This window comes from Plecotus auritus (genome assembly GCF_963455305.1).
Source record: "Plecotus auritus genome assembly, chromosome: 5".
Taxonomy (NCBI): domain Eukaryota; kingdom Metazoa; phylum Chordata; class Mammalia; order Chiroptera; family Vespertilionidae; genus Plecotus; species Plecotus auritus.
In genome coordinates this window covers 42,826,771-42,851,989 of record NC_137776.1, presented here as the reverse complement: position 1 = coordinate 42,851,989, position 25,219 = coordinate 42,826,771, and the positions used below count along the sequence as shown (strand labels likewise).

At 39.4% G+C, this 25,219-nt stretch overlaps 1 protein-coding gene across 1 annotated transcript in view; it reads right to left on the bottom strand.

The window, feature by feature from the left end:
* The window catches only part of TTN (titin), a 282,010-nt gene that overhangs the window by 76,137 nt on the left and 180,654 nt on the right, over nucleotides 1-25,219 (bottom strand). The window contains exons 181-223 of the mRNA XM_080669120.1: nucleotides 24,797-24,894; nucleotides 23,936-24,104; nucleotides 23,574-23,840; nucleotides 23,206-23,472; nucleotides 22,842-23,120; nucleotides 22,124-22,532; nucleotides 21,843-21,967; nucleotides 21,470-21,736; nucleotides 20,456-20,725; nucleotides 20,062-20,364; nucleotides 19,656-19,958; nucleotides 19,209-19,396; nucleotides 19,003-19,117; nucleotides 18,614-18,898; nucleotides 18,362-18,513; nucleotides 17,521-17,668; nucleotides 17,188-17,365; nucleotides 16,600-16,721; nucleotides 16,203-16,490; nucleotides 15,800-16,096; nucleotides 15,495-15,681; nucleotides 14,920-15,035; nucleotides 14,527-14,826; nucleotides 14,037-14,336; nucleotides 13,838-13,943; nucleotides 13,541-13,737; nucleotides 13,152-13,457; nucleotides 12,775-13,053; nucleotides 11,892-12,191; nucleotides 11,489-11,791; nucleotides 11,013-11,375; nucleotides 10,371-10,673; nucleotides 9,937-10,236; nucleotides 9,203-9,499; nucleotides 8,814-9,098; nucleotides 8,435-8,728; nucleotides 5,194-5,493; nucleotides 4,770-5,078; nucleotides 4,491-4,681; nucleotides 3,487-3,916; nucleotides 419-727; nucleotides 144-292; nucleotides 24-56 (exon numbers count right to left, since the gene is read on the bottom strand). Of these exons, the coding sequence (XP_080525246.1) occupies nucleotides 24-56; nucleotides 144-292; nucleotides 419-727; nucleotides 3,487-3,916; nucleotides 4,491-4,681; nucleotides 4,770-5,078; nucleotides 5,194-5,493; nucleotides 8,435-8,728; nucleotides 8,814-9,098; nucleotides 9,203-9,499; nucleotides 9,937-10,236; nucleotides 10,371-10,673; nucleotides 11,013-11,375; nucleotides 11,489-11,791; nucleotides 11,892-12,191; nucleotides 12,775-13,053; nucleotides 13,152-13,457; nucleotides 13,541-13,737; nucleotides 13,838-13,943; nucleotides 14,037-14,336; nucleotides 14,527-14,826; nucleotides 14,920-15,035; nucleotides 15,495-15,681; nucleotides 15,800-16,096; nucleotides 16,203-16,490; nucleotides 16,600-16,721; nucleotides 17,188-17,365; nucleotides 17,521-17,668; nucleotides 18,362-18,513; nucleotides 18,614-18,898; nucleotides 19,003-19,117; nucleotides 19,209-19,396; nucleotides 19,656-19,958; nucleotides 20,062-20,364; nucleotides 20,456-20,725; nucleotides 21,470-21,736; nucleotides 21,843-21,967; nucleotides 22,124-22,532; nucleotides 22,842-23,120; nucleotides 23,206-23,472; nucleotides 23,574-23,840; nucleotides 23,936-24,104; nucleotides 24,797-24,894 (10,487 nt within the window). The remainder of the gene's footprint in view (nucleotides 1-23; nucleotides 57-143; nucleotides 293-418; nucleotides 728-3,486; nucleotides 3,917-4,490; nucleotides 4,682-4,769; nucleotides 5,079-5,193; nucleotides 5,494-8,434; nucleotides 8,729-8,813; nucleotides 9,099-9,202; nucleotides 9,500-9,936; nucleotides 10,237-10,370; nucleotides 10,674-11,012; nucleotides 11,376-11,488; nucleotides 11,792-11,891; nucleotides 12,192-12,774; nucleotides 13,054-13,151; nucleotides 13,458-13,540; nucleotides 13,738-13,837; nucleotides 13,944-14,036; nucleotides 14,337-14,526; nucleotides 14,827-14,919; nucleotides 15,036-15,494; nucleotides 15,682-15,799; nucleotides 16,097-16,202; nucleotides 16,491-16,599; nucleotides 16,722-17,187; nucleotides 17,366-17,520; nucleotides 17,669-18,361; nucleotides 18,514-18,613; nucleotides 18,899-19,002; nucleotides 19,118-19,208; nucleotides 19,397-19,655; nucleotides 19,959-20,061; nucleotides 20,365-20,455; nucleotides 20,726-21,469; nucleotides 21,737-21,842; nucleotides 21,968-22,123; nucleotides 22,533-22,841; nucleotides 23,121-23,205; nucleotides 23,473-23,573; nucleotides 23,841-23,935; nucleotides 24,105-24,796; nucleotides 24,895-25,219) is intronic.

Here is a 25,219-nt window from a genome sequence, read left to right as displayed (position 1 = left end):
GAATCTTTTCCATTTTATCTTACCTGTGCATCTTCGGGTATATCATGAACTCCATCCTATTAGAAAAGAAGATGGTCAGTTGTAGTATAAATATTCCTTAGAGTGATTCAATGGGAGACACAGAGAATTATAATTTTTCTCACCTTCATCGCCTTCTTTGCCTTTCCATCAAATTCCCAAGAGGATTTTGGTGTTGGGCGCCCTTTGATGACAGCAGGAATCCTAATCTGTGAGCCAGCTTGACAAGTCAGACTGTCCTGTGCTCCAATGTCAATGTAAACTTCTGGTGCCTCTGTAACACCACGAATAATAGAACAGGATTTAGCTCACCTTATTCAATAAAGTAACTGACATATCTTCAGTAAATGAACCCATTTGATAATAATATCCAAAAGTGAATGCATAGATGGACCAGTACCTTGAATATCAGTTGCAGGGATCTCTCCAGTTGTATCACTTGGTTCAGATTCACCAGCTTCATTTACAGCTTTCACTCTGAACCTGTACTTTCTGAGTTCTTTCAAATTTGGCACCACACATTCACAGGTAGTTAGAAGTTTATCCGGCTCATTTACTCTTTTCCAGTCAGTGGTTCCCTCTTCTTGCATTTCTACAATGTATCCTTTGATTGGACTGCCACCATCTTTGGCTGGAGGTTTCCATGCTAGTGAGATGCTTGACTTTGTTTTATCTTTTACCTCTGGGCAAGAAGGTGGGCTGGGTGGATCTAGTAAGAGAAAAACCCCAAACATATAAAGTTTTGAAACTGATAGAATGCTAGATTTATATACCACAGAAATGTTGTACTGTACATGATCATTTTTTATTTTTAATCTATTAGAACAGTGGTCGGCAAACTCATTAGTCAACAGATCCAAATATCAACAGTACAATGATTGAAATTTCTTTTGAGAGCCAAATTTTTTAAACTTAAACTATATAGGTAGGTACATTGTTATTAACTTAATTAGGGTACTCCTAAGCTGGCCTTTGCTAAAAACTCAAGGGGCCAAAGAGCCACATGTGGCTCGCGAGCCGCAGTTTGATTACCACTGTATTAGAATATTAAAATAGGAATGCCAAAAGAATAAATTACTTTCTAGAATAGAGAAATATAGAAAATAGTCTATTTTCAGTTAGCATTAGGGCAAAAACAAAAAAAGCAAACAACTAATTGGGATTAAAAAGATTACTTTGATCTCTAGATAGATCTGTATTCTATTTACACATGATTAGTGAAAAGCTATTTTACTTTTGAGATCCCTTTGAAGAGATACTGCAATATTTTCTACTAAAAACATTTTAATTAATTCACCATAAAATTAAAATTAAAAATGATTTTATCATTAGCTGGTAAATCTTTGAACACAAACTAATCTTAAAACCCTACACCAGGCGTCCTCAAACTACGGCCCACAGGCCACATGCGGCCCGCCGAGGACATTTATCCGGCCCGCTGGGTGCCGCTGCCTGTCCTGCTTAGCAGCCGACTCGTCCTGGGCCCGCAGTGCGCATAGGAATTTGTTCATAGTTTTTTTTTTAAACTATAGTCCAGCCCTCCAATGATCTGAGGGACAGTGAACTGGCCCCCTGTTTAAAAAGTTTGAGGACCCCTGCCCTACACAGTCATTGTCTACAGTCTTATATAATAAAAGGCTAATATGCAAATAGACTGAACGGCAGAACAACCGGACAACCGGACAACTGGACAACCGGTCACTATGATGTGTGCTGACCACCAGGGGGCGTCTGCGGGACATGGCGGGTATTGGCCATGGCAGAATCGTGGAGCAGGTGAGTGGGAGTGCCAGACCAAGGCAGGGCACCAGTCATTGTCATTGGGGTGAGCCTCTGGTAGGTACTGAAAATTCTTTGCTCCCATGTGCTGCGGTCCCACCCAGCACGCGCACCTGCTGGTGGCGCCAGCCCTGCTTGCACCTGCGGCTGGTGCCAGAGATGCCACCAGAGCCGCCTTGCACCCACTGCCAGTGCCTGGAGCCTGTCCCGATCACTCAGTGCCATCAGCGGGTGCAAGCGTCTGCTGGCCTGATCGCCCCTGAGGGCTTCTCCACCTCCCGCTGCTCCTGAGGGGCAATCGGGGAAGCAGCCACTGCTGGTGCCAGCTCCAATCGCTCTGTGCCATCAGTGGGTTTGAGTGGGGCCGGCACCATCAGCACATGGGGAACGGTGGGAGCAGGGCTGCTGGCAGACAGGAAACTTGGGGGCCATGGCAGGAGGGGCCAGGTGGAGTGTGGAGGATGGGCTGAGACCCGCCCCTGTGCCTATGGCAGCCTCTCGGCCCACAGTTCCTTTTAAGGTGCATGAATTCATGCACTGGGCCCCTAGTAATCACATAATAATCCTTTACATTCTTGACAGTGATTTATAATTACAGAAATTCTTTTACTCTATTGATCTTTTTAACCACAGCTCTTCCCTCTTCAGTACCTAGGATAGTTCCTTGCACATAGCATATGTTCAGTACTACCTTATTGAGTGAATGAATGGATACTACCTCATTTTATACATTATCATCCATATAGAACTTAGTGTATTTTTCATCTTTAACAAAGAGCAAAAGTTTTTTCTAGAGAATCTAATCAGATATATTATGTAATAAATGCAATTAACCATTAAGGCCATGGGATTTTAATTTTTAAACTGATCTGCTTATAGATATTTTAGAAGTATTTTTCCTTTTATTTGACCCCACAGACTGTGCTTAAGAACCTTATACGTTTGTTTAATAAATATTAGGGTACTAATATTAAGTTCCAATATTTAACAACATTTTGCTTTTTGTTAAATTCCTACTGGAGGTTCTGACTATTTAGTGAGGGAGATAACTTTCCACAGTATCTAATGAGATAGGGATTTATTAAAGTACTAGTAGCCCTGCACACGAATCCATTAGCCAGTAGCTTGCCAGTAGCTAGCTGCTGTCCTCCAGTAGCTCTCCACCCACTGCCCCACCCTCCTGTAGCTCCCCCCCCGCCCCCCCCCCACAATAGCTTGCTGCCCTGCCCCCTCCTGTAGCTCTCCACCACCCGCTTGTAGCTCCCTGCCCCATCCTCCTGCTGATCCGTGATATGGTCATTATGCTTCACGGCGTAACGACCATTTGTATATTATATCTTTATTATATAGGATGGGAGCAGAGAGGAGCTTATGTCAAGGGTCATTGTTATGTGATTTCTCATAAAAGTACTAGGTTTAATCCAAGAGTTTAAAAACTATATGGTTTTATTTTTGTGTTTGTATGTATATATAGATTTATAGAGATAGTTGTGCATAGTGTGTGTATGTATATAAATAAATATATATACACATATACATATATACTTTAGATAGTCTATATAAGTATGAAACTTCTAACTTTAAAAAAATAAAATAATTTGGCATAGGAAAATACAAGAAATTTAAAAGCAAAATTATCCAGTTAGTGGCTTTGCCCTTTGTAAATTCCAGAAATGGAAGCATACTTACATATGGGATCTCCTGCAACCGCTGGATCTGATGGTTCACTGGGAGGGCCAATTCCTGCAACGTTTATTGCCATTGCTCTGAACTGGTATTTAACACCTTCAATCAAACGAGGAACATTAAATTCCACGCCTTTTGATCCCACTTTGGTTATTGGTGCTCGGCTAACACGTGACCAGTAGGGACTTCCCTCTTCTCTCTTCTCCAGCCAGTAGCCAGTAATTGGAGAGCCACCATTGTCCAAAGGAGGAGTCCAGCTCACTAGCATCGACCCTTTGGTGCGTTCCAAAACTTTTGGTTTTCCTGGAGCTCCAGGAAGGCGATAAGGATCTTGAATGGTCACTTTATCTGATTTGCACTCATCACTGATTCCATATTTATTCGCTGCCCTAACTCGGAACTCATACTGACCATTGGGGATAAGTTTCCAGAGCTAGAAATCAGATGAATAGTAACTTTTAAAAAAAGAACATACTTATGTTGATTTTCACTTATTTTAAAATTAGTTATTTTGGTAGGGAAGACTATAAAAATAAATCTATAAACTCTAATATATATATAGTTTAAAAATATGTAGACTCTAACATGGAGAAAGATTTTAAAATGAAAATATCTAAATTGATTTTCTTATTTTATTAAAAAAATTTTTAGTGAAAGTATTACATATGTCTGCTTTTTTCTACCATTAACCTCTTATAGCCTGCCCCCGGCCCCACCCCAGGCCTCCACCACCTTATTGTCTGTGTCCATGGGTTATGCATATATGCATACAAGTTCTTTGGTTGATCACTTCCCATAGCTAATAATGGATCTCTCAAGTAAAAGATACTTTGTATATCAAATAATTGTATTTATCAAGTGGCCTTATGTGCATGGTGCTACAAACTACAATGAAATTTGTTTTTGGTTTTGAGTTTAATCATTAAGTTCCAAGGTTATGCTAGACTGGTGTTTATTCAAGGTCTTGCCCTTTTAATGTGTATAAGAAAATATTTAAAAGAGTTTACCCCATATCTCTTCTCTACGGCCGTGTTGGTGACTTCCTCCCATTCAGATTTCTTCCTGCTTGCATCACGTTTGTCAATGATATAATGGGTGATTTCACTGCCACCATTGTCTAGAGGGGCATCCCATGTCAAATAGCAAGATTCAGCTTTAATGTCTGTAACAGCAAGGTTTCTTGGTGGGGATGGACGATCTGGAAAGGAACCAAAAGAGGAGACTGAGAAGGCAACTCTTAAACAGACACTGGATTTCGTTTTGATATAAGAAAGCATATTGCTTACCATAGACTTCAACATGAACATTTCGGAAGACTGAGCCAAGGCGATTGGAAGCTGTAATTGTGTAAGTGCCTTTGTCCTGCCGGACTGCTTTTGGAATGATAACCTCAGTCTTGGCCTCACTTCGGGATACTTCTTCCTTGGTTATCTTCAGTGCATCAGTGGGTTTTTCAATCACAGTTTCATTCTTGGACCACTCAATCTTAGGCATTGGAAGGCCTGTCACATCTGCAGGAATGTTAACAGGCTCTCCCGCCAAAACCTTGATAGTGTCTCCTCGAACAGACAGGCGCAATTTAATAGTTGGAGGCACTGTGAAAAAGGACAAGAGAAAATTAGCAAAGTAATAAGGATATTTGCTCAACCTATGAGATAAAGGCAATGCTGTAAATTACATTAAAAGTATTATTATGTTCAGATTCCACACCTTCATCATCTTGTATGACCACATTAAGAGGCAGGGATGGTTCACTTTCACCAACTGCATTGACAGCTTTGACACGGAACTCATACATTTGGTGTTCATCAAGGTTTTCAACCAGAAAAGATGTGGTTGGGCAGAGTCGCTTGTTAACTCTTTCAAAGTCAGGTTTGTCGTGACGCCGTTTTTCAATGATATAGCCTTGGATGGGGCTGCCACCATCACTGCGGGGCTCTTTCCAGTCAAGGGTGATAGTGGACTTTGTCCTTTCTGTATATATGAGCCTCTCAGGAGACGTTGGAGGACCTTTAACCAGAAGCAAGTCGAAATGACAAGCATGAAATAAATGTTCATATAAGAAATATTTCACTTCAAATTAATTGTGTGAAAAATATGTTTCTGTGTGGCCTAATCTTAATAATACCATCTTTAAAATCCTTCTCAAGACATCTCCATTCCCTACTTATAGGCATTCATATAAGGCAGAATTTTTCTTAGTAAACTTTAGCATCAAGATTGATTAAAAATAAATTGAGGGGCATGTCTGGTTTTTTTTTATATTTAGCATTTTAGATATTTTTACCTCTGTCACTGGGGAAGCTTCCAATCTTAATGAACTAGGAGGATGGGTCTGTAAAGTTTTGCTTTGGATGACCAACTGAGAGCAAAATTTTACTGACAGAGAGTGGATATGTCTATTGAACATGCTTTGAGTCATGTTGCCTCAAGTGTGGGCTTAAAATAGGTTGGAAAGAGAATTTATGTAATGATGCTGTAGTTTGGTGTCCCAAAGGACAAAAACCAAAAGAATAAGCTTTGAGTGGTGAAATTAGACCCGATCCACTCTTATTGAATACTAGAGGCCCAGTGCACAAATTTGTGCACAGAGAAAGGAAATTAATTAGAAGAAATATTTTAGAGGCCGGGGAGGGACCACAGGAGGTTGGCTCCAGGGCATGTCCAGCCCGTCCCCATTGGCCAATCAGGGCTGGCAGGCCAGCTGGGGAGGGACTGCTGGAGGGCTCCAGGGCATGTCAGGCCCTTCTTGCCCAGTCCCAATTGGCCAGACCACAGCAGCAAGCTAACCTATCGGTCAGAGCATCTGCCCCCTGGTGGTCAGTGCATATCATAGTGACTGGTTGAGAGGTCGACCGACCGATCAGACACTTAGCATATTAGGCTTTTATATATATACTAGAGGCCCGGTGCATGAAATTCTTGCATGGGGGAGGTGTCCCTCAGCCCAGCCTGCACCCTCTCCAATCTGGGACCCCTTGAGGGATGTACGACTGCACTTAAACCGGCAGTCGGACATCCCTATCACAATCCAGGACTGCTTGCTCCCAACTGCTTGCTTGCCTGCCTTCCTGATTGTCCCTAACCACTTCTGCCTGCCAGCCTGATCACCCCCTAACCACTCCCATGCCAGCCTGATTGATGCCTAACTGCTCCCTTGCCAGCCTGTTTTCCCCTAACTACCCTCCCCTGCAGGCCTGGTCACCCCTAACTGCCCTCCCCTGCAGGCCTGGTCACCCCTAACTGCCCTCCCCTGCAGGCCTGGTCACCCCTAACTGCCGTCCCCTGCAGGCTTGATCGCCCCCAACTGCCCTCCCTTGCAGGCCTGGTTCCTCCCAACTGCCCTCCCCTGCTGGCCTGATCGCCCACAACTGCCCTCCCTTGCAGGCCTGGTTTCTCCCAAATGCCCTCCCCTGTTGGCCATCTTGTGGTGGCCATCTTGTGTCCACATGGGGGCAGGATCTTTGACCACATGAAGGCAGCCATCTTGTGTGTTGGAGTGATGGTCAATCTGCATATTACTCTTTTATTAGATAGGATAGAGGCCTGGTGCACGGGTGGGGCAGCTGGTTTGCCCTGAAGGGTGTCCCGGATCAGGGTGGAGTTCCCTTGGGGCGTGGGGTGGCCTGGGCGAGGGGCCTGTGGTGGTTTGCAGGCCGGCCACGCCCCCTGGTGACCCAAGCAGAGGCCCTGGTATCTGGGGTTTATTTATCTTCTACAATTGAAACTTTGTAGCCTGGAGCGGAGCCAAGCCTTCTATTTGCTCCGTGGTGGCAGCCATTTCTATTGGGATTTATGTATTTTCTATAATTGAAACTTTGTAGCCTTAAGCAGAGGCCTGGGCCGGCCAGGTTGTGCGGAAAGCTTGGCTTCCTCCATCGCCGGGGGCAACCCTAGCCTCCTGCTCTTTCCAGCTCCGTGGCTGCCACCATTTCTGTTTGGATTTATGTATCTTCTATCATTGAAACTTTGTAGCCTTGACTGGAGGCCTAGGCCAGCAAGGGCAGGCAGAAAGCTTGGCTTCCTCCATTGCCGGGGAAACCCAAGCCTCCCTCGTGCTCTCTGTGGCCGTAGCCATCTTGGTTGGGTTTATTTGCATATTTGCTCCTGATTGGCTTGTGGGCGTGGCCTATGGGCGTGGTTTGTGGGTATAGCAGAGTGATGGTTAATTTGCATATTACTCTTTTATTAGATAGGATATATTACTGAAACCAGAGCAGAGTTCTGTAGTGGAAGCCCATATCTGTTTGATCCTCTGATACAACTTGACTATAGAGAAAATTCTGAGATGAGCTATCACAGTGAGTGGTATAGGAGGTAACTTTTTTATTTATTTATTTTTTTTAGGTGGTCGTGGAGAAATAATACCATCTGTCTCTTGGGGAATGGGTTCCAAGACTTTGTTTTCTTGTATGACATATAAATGTGCATTACCAGTGTGTGAAATTTTAGGGTTTCATATTTGTTCATATTGGTCATGGAGATTTCCTATGGTTGGTTTTTATTCCTTGATGGCTCTTCCTGGTTTGGGGCCTTCCAGGGTGGGGACTACTTGAGATCTAAAGGAAGACTAAGATATTTATCCTAAGGCAATATCTGTCCTGTAACCTTTCAAAAACAATGAACTCCCTTTAACTATTAGGCTATTAAATTAATTATGTCAGTGTATTCTATTGTAAAGATACAATATTTCTAAATTATTTTTAGGTTCTTGCTAAATAAACTCCAGTAAACTCGGGTTTTTTAGTACATATAACCATGGTTGGTTTTGTGTAAAAAATTAGTGAGCCAAAAATTATATTAAATATGGCATTCTTAAAGATGCTAGTAGTTATTTGATTTACTTTTCTTATTACTCCCTAGCTATAGATCTTGATACTATTAGGAGTTTGAAGCCATAAATAGAAACAAACAGTATTTACTTTATAAACACAATGAAAACCTCTTTTACCTAGTGGATCAACTGCAAGAATTGGTCCTATTTCAACAGGCGGGCCACAGCCAAACTTGTTCTTGGCAATCACACGGAACTTATATTCTTGTCCCTCAAGGAGACCTGTGATATCACATTTAGATCTCTCAGTCTCTATGGGTTGTCTCCAAGTATGCATCTTGGCATCTTTTCTTTCAATAATAAAGCCTGTGATTTCACTTCCTCCATCATCTGCTGGATCAGACCAGTTCAGCAGACACATCTTTCTGTTTGTTACAACAGGTTTTAAGTCAAGAACTGGACCAGGGACATCTGCAAAATAAAACAATGAAAAAAATCAATGCAATAAGATAGTATAACTTGAAAATCCTCTAAAAATCCATGTAACATTCCTTACCAAAAACCTCTACCCTGACTGCTGCAAATTTGGAACCACAGCTATTGGTAGCTGTAATCACATATCTGCCATGATCTTTTCTCAATGCTTCCTTGATAATTAGTTCAGATTTGGTTCCAACATTCTCTATTACAACACGGTCTTTATCCAGTTCTCCTTCTTCTATGGTCCACACTTTTGTAGGCACTGGACGGCCAGTTACCACAGCTGGAATTCTGAGAGTCTTCCCAGCCATTATTTGTATTCCACCCTTAACAGAAACATCTAGTTCCACAGATGGAGGCTCTGTTGATAGAGAACAGTCAAACATTAGCCCAAGAAAGATGCGGGGTGAGGGGGACCCATACCAGGAAAGTAGCCATAATCTTTATCATATAACTTTTAAGTACCTTGAGGTTCAGCCACAGTAACAGGTCCCGTTTCTCCAGGTGGTCCTTCACCCGCAGCATTGACGGCACTCACTCGGAGTTTGTAATCAGCACCCTCTCGGATTTCTTTGACAGTGTACTTACGGACCTTGATCATCTTCTCTGTGCAGCGTGACCATTCATTTGTCCCAACCAGCTGCTTATCGACAAAGTAGCCAATAATTTCCCCACCGCCATTGAAAGCTGGGGGTTCCCATTCTAGTTCAATAGTTGTGGAGCTTGTGTCAGCGACTCTTGGGACAGGTGGTCCAGGTGGAGCTAGAATGAATGCAGATATACAAATCAAAACTCACTGATGGTTTTAAAATGTACAGTAGCTTACCTGTCCCACTTGTTTTTCATAGTGCATTCCATTTAACATGGGTAAGTACTGTTTTGTGAAACTTTTAAGTTATATATACAGATGTTTAAAACTTTACATTGTAATCTCAATATAGTGTCCATAGTCACTGCTATATTTTGTTTGATTTTCCAGTTTTATTGAACTATTAGTAACATATATGTAGGTTTAAGGTATATAACATGATTTGATACATGTATATATTGTGAAATGATTACCATAATTTATTAACATCTCTATCCCCTCACATAATTACCATTTTTGTAGTGATAATATTTAAGATTTTCTGTCTTAACAACTTTCAAGTATATAGTCACCATGCTGTACCCCACTTTCTTCTTAAGATGTTACTTACAGATTGGATCATGTGCTGTTTTGGGATCTGAAGGGGGACTGAACTTTCCAGGTCCAGCGGCATTTTCGGCACATACTCTGAAGACATAGGTGAGCCCTTCTAATAGGCCTTCTACATTGGTCTTCAAAGCATTCAGAAGGTTTCTGTTGACACGAGACCAATGTGTACTATTAACCTCACGTTTTTCAAGCCAGTAACCCAAGATGGGGCTTCCATTGTCCTTTGGTTCATTCCATTTCACTAGCATACTGTTACTGGTAACATCTTCCACAATGGGCTTATCAGGTGCATCAGGTGGTTCTGATTAAAAAAAAAATAGCATATTTGAATTAATTCCCTAGTATGACATAAACATTCAAATTCAAAAGCTGTGACAATGTATATAGCAATGTATATGATCAAAAGAAAAAATTTAGATGCTAAAGGAACCTTACCAAATGGATCTTTAGCTGTAAGTGGCTTTGAAACACAAGGTGGTCCAGGGCCAAACCTATTTTCAGCTCTTACACGGAAGAGATACTCTTTTCCTTCAATCAATTTTGTCACTGAATATTTGCAATGTCTGAGTGTTGAAGTGATAATAATCCATTCTGAGTCAGGTTTTGTCTTATCTTTCTTTTCCAAGGTGTAGTTTATAATTTCACTGCCACCATCATCAAGGGGTGGTTCCCATTTGCAGAGGACTGAGTTCTTTCTAATATCTTCAAATACAAAGTTGATCGGTGGTCCTGGTGTATCTAATATTTCAAAAGATAATGGTGATTAAAAATTTGTGTAGAAATAGTTTCAGCAGAAAATTTAGATGCTAGTGTGTTTCCTTTGACATAAACTTTTGACTTTCCTATATCTGTCTATCTTTGTATCGCATAAGCTAATGAATAACAACTACTAGAGGCCCAGTGCCCAGTGGTTGATTTCTTTTACATAGCCAGCAGAAAAAAAAAGGCACTAAGGATACCTTGCTGAAGCCATTTTCCACTTCTTTTAACTGCCCCCCAACAAACTTTTTATTTGAGTTTGACTAAAACTCTTATGTTGACTGTCTTCCAGAGGAAAGGGTAGTTTTAACTACTTACCCAGCACACTGACAGTACAAGGAGCTTTTGCGATACCATGGTCATTTTCAGCTTTGATCATATACTGGCCATGGTCTGGTCGAATAGAATCTCGGACACGTAGCTGAGATTCTCCTTTTTTACTACTGTCAATACTCAAACGCTCCACCAGAGGTGAGACAAATGGTTCTTCTTCTTGAACTTCACCCTTCTTTCTCCTAACTGTGGGTGCTATTCGTTTTTTCATTTCTTCTGGTGTAAGAACATTTTCATCCTTTAGCCATGTAATAGTTGGGTAAGGTGACCCAGAAATTGTTGCATCAAGTGCTATTTCATCACCTCGTCTTACTTCTAGACTTGTTCTCATAATGACTTTTGGGGCATCTATAATGATGAAAAACAATAATTGTTTTCAATTCTGATTAAAATATCTGATAAAACATTATTCTCATTTATTTGATAATGGGAAAACACCAACCCAATTAAACAAAACTCACCAATAGGATCTACAGCTTTGGTTGGAGGAGTGGCCCGAGAAGGTTCACCAATACCAGCAGCATTTTCTGCTCGCACACGGAACTGGTATTCCTTTCCCTCTTCAAGTCCTTTTGCTGTATAGGTCAGGACTGGTACCAGGTGTTCATTGCATCTCTTCCACCTTTCTTCACCCTTAGCAATCTTCTCTATGATGTAACCCATTATCTTGCTCCCTCCATCATACAAAGGTGGCTTCCATGTAATAGTCATTGCCTCAGCTGTAGGATTATGAACCTCAACATCTATAGGTGGATCAGGGGGCTCTGAAGAGCAAGAGAAAAACTGTTAATATAGGAAAGTCCATCTTCTTAAAATAAATTGCATATTAATTCCTAGCTATATTACATTCATGCCAAAACTTACGCTTTGGATCTTGAGCAATGACTGGATTTTTTAGTTCAATATATTCGCCTCCACCAATCTTGTTGACAGCTTTAACACGGAAGAAGTATTCACCATTCGGTATGAGGTCTTTTACAGACCAAGATAGTTTATTCTCACCGGACATGACTGGTATATATGTCCTCCTTCCAGCTTCTCTGCGTTCCAGGACATAATGTAGAATTGGGCTTCCACCATCATATTCTGGTGGTTCCCAGGTTAATTTACAAGAACTCTTGGTCACATCACTTGCTTTAATATCTTTGCATGGTCCAGGTAGGCCTATTGAAAATAAAATTTATAATTACTATTGTAATCTGAAAAGTCATGTTTCTAGTATACTCTTTCTCTAAGTGGGACTATTCGCATTTTGGGTGGGACAATCTTTGAGATACAGGAGTGTCCCTTACACTGCAAGCCATGTAGTATCTCTGGCCCCAACTACTAAATGTCAGTAGCTCTTCCTGAATCTTTGATCCCAGAAAAAAATGGCCCCCAAATTTCCAAACACCATTTGTGTGTTTGGGAGGAGGGGGCAGAAAGTGTTACTACCCCTAGTTGAGAACACTATGGAACAATGCAAAGACAACTAATAGGAATATTGGTTATTTTAACATTCTTTGGGTATTCTATATCTTTTATTTAAATTAGTACTTCACATGCAGAAGTAATTAAGTCTAATCAGAGTTTAACTACCTATTTTGTCTCTTTACAATTGTTTTGCTTCTCATATTGGAAGAAACAATCTGAAAGGACATTTAGCTTACAAATGGCCAATTCATGAAGAAATTTATACTAACATAACAAAGTTAACTATTTTCCCAACACATGAGGAATGACTGGTGTTTTATCAAAGAATGCTTACCTATGACTTTGACATTGATTGAGGCAGTTGCTGAGCCAAGCTTATTTTCCAGTGTAATAGTGTAAACTCCTGCATCTGCATGGACACTCTTGGGAACTTCAAGGTTTGCTGAGAAGTGATCGCTCTTCATTGTTAGTCTATCACTTGCTTTAACTTCTTTGCCATCTTTATGCCAACTAACAGTTGGAACTGGGACAGCTCTGAAGGGAACAGGAATGCTTAATTTTTCACCTTCAATAACAACAATGTCATGAGTCTCCAGATCAATTGTTGGCTTGCCTGTAAGATATAAACCAAAAGAGGATAAAAGAGTATGTCAAAATGCAATGCATGAGTGAAGCCTGTTTTATTAATTAGAAAAGGAACTGTGTTCTTACAGTCTGGGTCTTTGGCAACCACATTTTCGGAGATTTCAGATGGCTCACTGACACCAACAGCATTGACAGCTCTTACTCTCAAAACGTACTCCTTATCAGGAACAACACCTTCTTCAACCTTGAATTTTAAGTCTTTTATGGGGCGAGAATTAACTCGCATCCATTTCTCAGTGCCTACTGGACACATTTCAACATGGTATCCTATAATAGGACTTCCACCATTTTTCTCTGGAGGCTTCCAAGCAATGTCAATGTGTTTTCTTCCAGCATCAGTCACATGCAGGTCAAGGGGAGGTGAAGGAGGACCTGAAAAAAGAGTGTACCATTCACATCCACAATCTCATCATTAAGCTCTAGACAATTTTCTTTGTATAGTCAGCACTACTTACTTGTTGGATCTTCAATTGACAGAATTTCTGTGGGTTCACTTGGGTGACCAACTCCAGCTTCATTTTCCGCCCGAACCTGAAACTGGACTTCTGTGCCTTCAATGACATCAGTTACTCTGAAATTACAGTCAGGTCCTGCAGTCCTTCCAGCTTTCACCCAACGGGTACCTAACTTTTCTTTCTTCTCAATGATGTATCTATCGAAATAACAAAGCATTTCATTAGCATCAATAGAAAAAACAAAGTTACGAATTTTCAGCCATTTGTAAATTATTTATGCATTAATTAAAATTCTACCTCTGTATTGGTCTTCCACCATCATTTTTAGGTGGTTCCCACTTCAGGTCAACATGTCGTTTTGTCACATCAACAACAGTGAGAGCATAGGGTGGTCCAGGGGTGGCTGAAAACAAAATATTCAATGGTTAGAAAAACCAGAGGGAACAGTGATAATCCACAACAAATGGTGTCATAGAGATTATGTTAAAGAGCATACTAAAGGTGTCTTTGGCCAGGACGGAGTCCTCAATTTCACAATAGTCACTTTGTCCTATGGCATTTTCTGCAGCAACTCGGAACACATATAAAGCCCCCTCTGTCAGTGGGGTTACTGTGCACTTGGTGTCCTTGACAGTGGTGTCTACTGTTTGCCAGCCTTTTCGCCTCACGTCTCTCTTTTCTACAATGTAGTTGGTGATGGGGGATCCTCCATCTTTCTCAGGGACTGTCCACTTCAGGTCTGCTGTATTTTTGGTGATATTAATAACTTCAAGCCAGCGAGGTGGTGATGGAGGATCTGAAGAAGAATAGAAGAAAAGCAAATACAATTTTTTATTGTCCAATAATCAGTTTTCACTAAATTATCTAGGAAGTTGTATGGCAAGGATGAAATAATCTACTAATGAGTTTTTCATATTTTCTCATATTGTAGTTCTCAGATATACTTTAGGAGAATTCATATACCTTAAACATCAAGAATGACTTACATAGCTTCTCTCGACAAAGCACAGGGTCGCTGGGTTCACTGGGTTCACTTTCCCCAGCCTTGTTCACAGCTCTAACTCGGAATGAGTATTCCTGCCCTTCCATGAGCCCTGGGAGCAAATGCTGAGTGGTGGGAACTCCTTCGGCCACTCGGACCCAGTCATCTGTTCCAGTCTTTAGCATTTCAATGACATAAGACTCAATTTTTGCCCCTCCATCATGTTCTGGCTTTGTCCAACTCAATACTAATGATGTTTTGCCTATATCTTTCACGGTTGGTTTTCCAGGGGGCCATGGAGGATCTGCAATCCAATGTAAGGAAATCAACATTTAGATTTGTCAAAAAGGAGATAGTATAAGCTTCAAAAGAATCGCATAAAATATATAAATAGTACCTATGGGATCCTTTATTAATATTGGCTCAGTTGATCTACTTGGTTTTCCAGGCCCAGCAAGATTTTCAGCCAGAACACGGAATCTGTATTTTTTCTTATTGGTGAGACCTTTCACTCTGGATTTGGAACAAAATGTCAGTTGAATACCATGATAAGAAGCAGAAACTTCTGTTTATTTTAATAGTAGAGGCTAATTTGTTTAAATTGTGAAAAACTTAGTTGGAAATTTAACTGAAAACATTCCAATATAAATTTAACATTGCTTTTTAACTATCATACACTTTAGATTTAGCTAAATATACCAACCTAATTATAATACTATAACAGTGATCACTATCATAATATCCTGGAAAACATAGCACTTTGAAACTTCCAGAAAGTTAATATTTTTTAGTAACTTAAATGTGGTTGGAACTCATATCAATTTTTAAATTATGTGCTAATGGAAAATATAAGTAAAAATAATTAAAAATTATAGTAATATATAATCATGTATAATCAAAAGGAATACTAAAGAATAAACATTTGTATGCACTATAACAGTTTTAACATCTTGATAGAGATTGTGGGCATACCTGTATGTTGTGTCCTTTATTGGCATCTTATTGCATTTAACCCATTTATCAGTATCAGGATCTAATCTTTCAACCCAGTACCCAGTGATTGGGCTGCCACCATCATCATCTGGCTCACACCATGTGAGAGTCACTGCATCTTTAGTGATATCAGAAGGTTCCAGGCGAGTTGGAGGTCCAGGTGGATCTATAGACAGGATAATGATATGTATTACATGTCCTATATTTAATATAACACCTAAATCCAAGTTTGACATAAGCACCCTTTCCCCCCCACCCCCAACCCAACTGATTGAGAAACTTACCAAACTGAAATTTGGCTGTTATAGGAGCAGCCTGAACTGGCTCGCCAACACCGTACATGTTTTCTGCAGCAACTCTGAAGAGGTATTCTTTATTAGGTGTCAATTTGGTTGCCTTGAAATTCGTATCCTTGACAGTTGATGAGAGCTTGTGCCACATATCACTGTCTGTTGCTTTTCTCTCCACAACATAGTTTGTGATTTTAGATCCACCATCATCTCGTGGGGGGTTCCATGTTAGAAGACATGACTCGTTGGTCACTTCTGTGATGTCAAAAGCAGCTGGTGGTCCAGGTTTATCTATGGATGACATTACACATGCAGAAAAAAAAATCATTAAAAATGTTTTATTTTAAAAGGTAGCTGCTATGAGTTTGCCTATTTTTAAAACAAGAGCCTCCCTTACCTAGGACATTCACTTCTACCACAGCGGTGGCCCGACCACAGGCGTTCACAGCCTCAATGATGTATGTGCCAGTATCACTTCGCTTACTATCAACGATAGTCACTGTGGATTTGTTAGGAACATTTTCAATGGTGATTCTATTGTCCTGCTTCAGAAGCTTTTCAGCCTTCGTCCACGTAATTTTAGGTTCAGGTTTTCCAGTTACAGTGGCAGGAAGTTCAATCTTAGTTCCTGCTTTCACAGTGAGACCGGCAAGGAGCTTCACGTCAAGGAAAATTTCTGGAGCCTCTGAATTGGAAAGAGATTATTTACAATGTTAACAAGTTCAAGCAGAAGTAAAGTCAGAGGCCTGACTGATAAAACTAACAAACAAACAAATGACAACAAAAATAAATACCCTGAGTGTCCACAGCCTGAATTTCATCTGTGGGTTTGCTTGGTTTGCTGGCACCCAGCCTGTTCAAGGCCTTAACGCGGTAGGAGTACCATTGGCCTTCTTCAAGACCTGTTACTTGCATTCTGTCAGAAAACAAGATAGGTTATTTTACTATAATGCATATAATCTGTTCCACTGTGTAGTATTCCTAATATTTCCAAAATTCATATCCCTGAAACAATAGTATTCTTTAAATCAATTCTGGGTTGCTTCAATATTGTAACTAATGAAAACCTTGAGTAGGGGATTAGTTCAACAGCAGCACTTTTTAACATTAGACAGGCACAACAGGGGAATCCTCAACGAAAAGGACCTAACATTTAGATTTTTTTCCAAAAGAAAGCTCATTTTAGTAACAGTAAACATTTACTCTTGTGCCAAGATTTTTTTTTTTTTTTTTTTTTTTTTTTTTTTTTTTTTTTTTTTACCATGAGCAGGGATACAAATGGAAGTTGTTTTGAATTCTGAGAGTTATTCATTTCATAGTAGGGAAAAACTGTTTGCTAGTTCATACACACTAAGAAGGTGGCAATGATTTTAAAAACGTACTTTGTTTCTGCAACTGGCTCTCCACAGGCGACCCATCGATCAGAACCACGTGGACATTTTTCAACTAAATATCCTTTGATACGTGAACCACCATCATATTTAGGTGGATCCCATGTTAGGAAGATACTCTTGGCTGTTCGATCTCTCCATTTAACATTCTCTGGTGGATCAGGTACCGCTGTAAGATTTTAAAGAGAGAGTCAGTCTTATATAGGCCATCTATGAAATCTTCATATTGTCAACCTATGTATTTTCCCATAATTTCAACTCCAGGTCAAACAGCAAAAACAGGTAACAAGAGGCTAGGTGAGATATCATTAAGAAAGTACTCACTTGCAGGAGCTGACATATTTACAGGTTCATCAACATATGCGGGTTCTCCAGGACCACACTTGTTCCGAGCACAGACTTTAAATAAATATTCTTTTCCTTGAACAAGATCAGGAACTGTGAATTCTAAGTCAGTCACGAAGTCCATAACCTGGGACAGATAAATACAGTTAATTAGTTGTTTCCTAAAAACCCTTTGCCCAAGTCAGAAGATTTTTTTTTTTTTTTTACCATGAGCAGGGATACAAATGGAAGTTGTTTTGAATGCTAAGGGTTATTCATTTCATATTAGGGAAAAACTGCAAAGTAATATATAAAACATTTGACCCTTAATATAAGGTGAAACTGTTTCCTACTTCATATACACTAAGAAAGTGACAAATAAGGTATTGACTTTTTCTACCAGCTTAGTTATTAGAAATATGATTTTATATCAAGATAAAAATAGTAATGAGTATAAACTGAGGGGGAAAATGGACAGATTATACCAACTAAGGTAATCTAGTGGAATGAGAAGAAGTATGACTACCAGAAAGAGTTAAGTACTGGCTTATAGCTTAATAGGGTCATATTGGTTACTTATCAGGTACCTAGTAAGTGGTTATGTTTTTGTTGTTGCTGTTGCTTTTATAAAACAAACCGAGTTGAAAATTTGGTAAGGCTCACAAAATAAGGCAGTTATATCAAATCTTGGTTGAGCTACCTCAGAAAGCATTAGCATAAATGCATTTAAAAAAGCATTTCAGCAAGGTAAAAGTAAAAACATATAAACTTTGCATGGCATCCAAGAATTGTGAGATTTCCCTACTCTTCTGAAGTAGGTGAGTTGCTACTAAAAACTCACTTTAGTCCATGTTTTCCGGCTGACTTCTCGCTTTTCAACAAGATAGCCAGTTAATGGACTTCCTCCATCATCGTCTGGTGGCTCCCAAGTCAAATGTACTGAGTCCTTGGTTATGTCACCAAATTTCAGTTCTTTGGGTGCACTTGGGCGAGCTGAATAAACACAGTCAGAAGTCAGTATCATTAATAGCTTGAACCAATATTTATGAATACTGTCAAACCACTTTAGATAACAAATGGTTAAGTTACTTACCAATTACATTGACATCAATTTCCCCAGAAATGGCCTTCACAGGATTTTCCAATTTCAGTGTATAAATTCCCTTGTCTGGCCGTTCACTTGGAGAAATGACAAGTTCAGCATAGGCAGATAAGGTTTTCATTTTCACACGATCCCCTTCTTCTAATACTTGATCTCCTAGAGACCAGGTTGCAGTTGGCCTTGGATAGCCTGTACTTGGAACCAGGATCTTGATGGGATTTGGGACAATAATTTCCAGACCATCTTTAAACGCACTTAAGTCCATTGTTGGTTCAACTACCAAAAGAAAAATTAATGAGTTTCCAGTATTATACTTAAGTCCCTGTACCCTGAAGTAGCTATGTACTATTCCCAAATCTAAAAACACAATATACACTTACCAAAAGCATCATCAGCAGTTAGAGGACCAAGAATTTCAGATGGATCTGAAACACCAGCTTCATTTTCTGCAGACACTCTATATAAATATTTATTTCCTTTTTGTAATCCAGTAACCTAAAATTATGAATCAAACATTTGTAAAAAATGTATACATTTAAATGCATGATCATACACTGAATATGGTTTTTAGATACAAATGCCCTACCTTGTAGGTCAGTTCAGGGACCAGTTTCATATTGCAACGAATCCATTTGTCTTTCCCTTCTTCACATCGCTCTATTATGTAGCCCAGGATTGGGCTTCCTCCATCTTTCAGAGGAGGTTCCCATGTAAGCTGAACTGATGACTGAGTCTGATCTGAGGAATTTAGGTTCACAGGAGGACTTGGTCTCTCTGGAGTGGAAGAGTCGGAGCATACCATTTAAATCAGTGACAATGTATTAAGACAGTGCTGGAACCATTTCTATCATCCCCATTAAAATATCAGGGTTACTGAATTCATTAAATAGAAGCAGTAGGAAGTCTACATTTTTATGATTTTCAAATTGTTCTGATGTTCTACATTTTCATTAACTTTGATTTATTTTAATTGATAGGCTTAATTTCTGGATTTCATGAAGGTGTTACTTCCCTTTTTTTTGGATGGGCTTACCAATTGGATCAGCAACTTTGATGAAGGGTGTGGCTGCACTTGGTTTCCCAACTCCAATTCGGTTTTGGGCTCTGACCCGGAAACTATACTCCTGTCCTTCCACCACATCAGTGACTGTTGCCGATAGGTCTTCAGCTCTTACTGTCATGGCAGTGTCCCACCTGATAGAAGTCTTGTCCCTTAGTTCAATGACATAGTTTGTGATCTCAGCACCTCCATCATACTCTGGTGGTTCCCATGTCAATGAGACACCAAATCTATTCACATCAGTGATGGTTACATTCAAAGGAGGGCCTGGAACATCTGGATTTCATCACGGAAAAAAACAAACAAAACATAGCCTTTGGTTATATCCGGGATAAAAGCAAAGATAAGCTACTCTGCAATTTATTTTAAAAATTCTTACCATATTTGCTCCTTGCTTCTACAGGATTGTCAGTCTCTACTGGTTCACCAGTGCCAACTCTGTTTCTTGCACTCACACGGAATAGATACTCGACTCCTCCTTTTTGTAGTCCAGTGACAGTAAACTCACAACTGTCTGCCCGGTCAGTGGCCAGAACCCAGGTCTTTCTCTTGATGTCACGTCTTTCAACAACATAACCTATGATTTTGCTTCCACCGTCAGTTAATGGTTCTTCCCAAGCAAGGCCCACTTCACCATCAAATGTTTCTGTCACTTCTAAGTTACGCACTGGCCCAGGAACATCTGAAATGCACATGTAATTTTATTTTTTTTAGTGTGCTACCATGCTTTTAGTTGTGCTTTACCAATTAAGTCCAATTGACTTAGGGCTTACCAATAACTTGTAAATTGATGAATGCTTCTGCTTTTCCATGTTTGTTCTGAAGCACAATTTTATATCTTCCTTTGTCTCCTTTCTTGGCTTCTAAAATTCTGAAGGAAGTTTGTTCAGCTGTAGTATCTACTGTTTTTGATGACAGAGCTTCATTTTCTTTAAACCACTCAGCTTCTGCTTTGGGGTAGGCATCATAGGGCACCACCATTGTCAGAGGCTGGCCGACATCAACCACGAGGTCTTGATCAGCTGTCTTGATTTTAGGTGCCGCTAGTGAGAAAAGTAACATGTCAATGCCTTTGCGTTATTTCTTATAGTCCAGCTACACCATAGCTTCTTTACTATGCATTTGTTAGCAAATATTGGTTACATAACCTTAGACGTATATCACAGTAACTTTACAGCAGAGCACACTCACTGAGTTTAGAGTTCTCATACTGCACATTATCAGACTGGAGAATTATTCTTTGCCAAAAGTAATAACAGAGGACTAAATATAGTGCAGAACACGTTTTCCATTAAAATAAATAAATTAGGCACCTCACACTTAGTTCAAAATAAACCAGACACATTTTTTTTCTTATGTATAAGACATACACTAGTGGTGTTTTCATAATAACAACCTATAAGGATATCTCAGAAGTTTAGGTCAAGATGAGAACAGACCTAAGAGGCCCCACAGGGGTTTGGAAAATAGAAGAGAACTGGGCTATTGCAAGGTCTGGGTTTGCTGGGAAGAGTCTCAAGGTGCTATGTTAATCCTAGAAAGTAGTGAACATCTGCCATGTGACAAAGATTGTTCAAGATTCTGGCATGTAGGGAGGAATGCTATCCGTTTCCCTTTACTCAGGGCACTTTGTTGTAAGAGAAATTAGCGTAGTTAACATGAGGATAGGGCTTAACAGAAATAAAGGGCGTTCACAAGCATTATCTCATTAATTAGCTGAGAAACCTGAAACTTAACAGTATCTGTGACATTGTGGGGATGTTTGAAAATAAAAGAAAGGGACTTACCCGCCAGTTCAAGCTTAGCTCTGGCTTCTTTGTCTTTGGCAATAAATCTGTATTCACCCTGGTCACGGGGCTTAATATCACAAATCTGTAGCCTGTGTATCTTTCCTTCACTCATCATCTGGTGTTTGTCACCCTGGACAATAATCATGTTATTTCTTAGCCACTGAACTTCCACCTTATCTTTGTTGAGCTCAGCCAAAAAGATAACATCAGCCCCAGGGGCTTCGAGAATATCTTGGGGAGGCCTGATGATCTCAACAGGGATTTCTGAAAAGAAAAATGTGAAATCATAATCCAAATATGTTTGTATTTAGAGTAACAACTTTCATAAACTGATAGTAGTACTAAAATTGTCCTTTCACTTAATATGTACCTTCCACAAAGAGCCTAGCTCGTGACTTCCTGTCTTCTACTCCACAAGCATATTCACATTCATCATCCAGCCTGCAATCTTTGATAATGAGTCTATGTATACTTCCATCTTTTTCAAATTTGTATCTGAAAGGAGAGGTTGACTTACTGGTTAGCTTGCACAATGACCACTAAATTGCCAAAAGTACATATGCATGCATAGATATATATATATATATATATATATATATATATATATATATATATATCTACAGAAATAGAGATTAAGAAGCTTTTGCTTACTTTTTGCCTTCTTTGATTTCTCTCCCATTTCTGTACCATTTTACATTTGCTTTCTCTCTGGACAGCTGGCAGGAGAAGACAGCATCATCGAACTCGGTGACTGTCTGGTCTTCCAAGTGTTCCACAAATTCTGTAGGAGCTTCTATGATGAGAAGCTCAGCGACAGATTTATCTTGTCCAGCAGTGACAATGTATTCACCCTCATCTGGGAAGCCACAGTCTTTAATAATTAGAGAGTGCTTATATTTATCAATTCTGTATAAAATGCGGTTGTCAAAAGCCACTTCTTCTCCATTTTTGGTCCATTTCAGTGTTACATTGAGACGATTCACCTTGCACCAGAATGTGACAGATTTCTTTTCCATTGTTTCAATATCTTTAAGAGGCTCAACAATCCTAAGGTCTTCCTCTGTTATAAAGAATAATAATGTTGATTTTGTTTTCATAATAGAAATTGATTTTATTTTTAAAAAAAATATATTTTGTTGATTTTTACAGAGAGGGATAGAGAGTTAGAAACATCGATGAGAGAGAAACATCCATCAGCTGCCTCCTGCACACTCCCTACTGGGGATGTGCCCACAACCAAGGTACATGCCCTTGACCAGAATCGAACCTGGGACCCTTCAGTCCACAGGCCAATGCTCTATCCACTGAGCCAAACCGGTGAGGGCAGAAATTGATTTTAAAAATCACTCATGCCATAGAAGTGACTTACCTTCCACTATCAGATTGGCTGCACTCTTAACATTTTCACCTCTATGATTGGTCAGAGACACATTATAGTTAGCTTGGTCATCTAATCGCGCATCTCTAATTCTGAGGGTGTAGACCAGGTCTTTTTGGAGAATGATGTATTTTGAACTATCAAATATGGCTTCCTCATTTCTGAACCATTTAGCTTTTGCACCTTCAGTATTGACTTCGCAGTTGAAGACGACTTCTTGTTGTTCTTTCACACGGGTGTCCTTAAGAGGAACTATGATCTTGAGTTTTTCTGAAAGCAACCAATAAGACTTTATAGTATGAAGAAAGCCCAAAGATACCAATCTGAGTAAACTGTAGAAGCAAAAAAACCTTACCAATTACTGTCAAGTGAGCTGCTGCTCTGGCAGCCCCAACCATGACAACATAAGTGCCCATATCTTGTAATGTGGCATCTTTCACAACTAGGATCCTCTTTTTGCCATCAGCAATAATGTCGTATTTATCTCCAGATTCAAGTGTCTTATCATCCCTCTTCCACTGGACTTCAAAGCTTTCCTTTGATATAGAACAGACAAATTCAGCCTTTTCTCCTTCAAGTATTTCAAGGTTTTGAGGCTTTGAGATAAATTCAGCAGCAAGTTCTGGGAAGAAAAAGTTGCAAGATATTGAAAACTTAAGCATTTGCATCTTGAATACAACAAATATAAATTTCTTAAAATATTATTCACAGTAATTTTCATACCATGTACTTTGACTTTGCCATCAGTTCGAGAACTTGGGAGTCGGCAGTTATAGCTGCCTGTATCCTCAAGTTGGGCATTCTGAATGACTAGAATTCTCTTTCGTCCATCAGTGAGTATTTCATATCTTCCTGTTTCAATGATCTCTTCATCCCCTTTGTACCAAATCACTTCTGCTCCAGGCTTGGAGACTTCACAGACCAGTTTTATAGTGTCTGTTTCACTAACTTCAATATTGGCAAGATTTTTTGTAAAGACAGCTTCTTCTTCTGCAAGAATAATTTTTTAAAAATTGAGTTACAGTGGAAATTATCATTTTTTCCCCCAACAAATAAACTTCTGCAAAGAAAGACTTTACTCTTACCCAGTACTGTCAGCATGCCAGAAGTTCGTGCTGTCCTTACTTCACAGGAATATTCTGCTTCATCATCCAGCAGACATTTGTTGATGACAAGGATGCGCACTGCTCCCTTTGATATGATGTCATATTTTTTGCCCTTTTTAATTTCAGCACCATCTTTAAACCACTGGACCTATATTTAAGATAAATAAATACCTTTATCAGTTTTCTTGTTGTTCCTTCAGATAAGTGTCAAGAGAAATATGATCCTTAGTTTTTTTTAAAAGCAACCAACAGGCTTTATAGTATGAAGAACCAAAGTGGTTTTAAATACAACTCAACCCTCCAAACTATGTCAGCTGCAATTGTAAAATAAATTTTTATAAAATCAAGAACAAACTTCTTCAATTATTAGTAAGTGAGCTGCTGTGATAGTATTATCACTTATTAAACAGGATGGGATTGTGTAAATTGAGAGCCATAGAGGGCTTCAGGCATCATGTAGACCAATTTGTTTTCTGGATGTGTAAACTGAGATTCAAATAATAATTAATGGTAAGCAAACAGGAGTACTCAGTTGAGACATATGAAATTGCTGATATGTGATTATTTTTAACCTAAGAAAACAGCAATTTCATATGGTTCAGACTAACAATGTTTAAATCTCCTGATTGTGAGTCCAGTATTTTTCAAGCAATGGTAAATAAATAATACTAAAAAGAGAACAATTAAATCAAGTAGTGTATTTCATACTAAAGTAATAATCTTTAAGCTAAAAGTAGAATGATTATCAGATAGGTGAGGTTAATTTTTTTATTCCATTTGGCTAAACCAAAAGTAAACATAAAGTTGACAATACAAGATAGCAACTATATAATCACATACCTTCGCATTTTCTCGGGAAATTTCACACTCAAACCGAGCCATTTCTTTTTCTTTAACTTGAAGGTCAGTAAGTGGTCTTAAGAATTCCACATGAGGAGCTGTACGAGAAAGTCATCAGAATTCAAAATGTTTTCTAGAAATTTACTCTGACATACTGTAGTACATATTAAGAAAATGTGAGTATTTTGCAGGCCTTATTCATCTTAATAAGCTATATTGATTTTGAAATCACTTGGAGCTGCCCTTTAGGTATGATATTTTACTTTTTATATATCTGTAATTTTCATAAAATAATGTGGCATATTATAGGTCCAACTAATTATGTCTATCATCTATCTATCTATCTATCTATCTATCTATCTATCTATCTATCTATCATCTCTCTATCTAGCTCAGTTCTCCTGAATAATAGCTGGAAGAAAA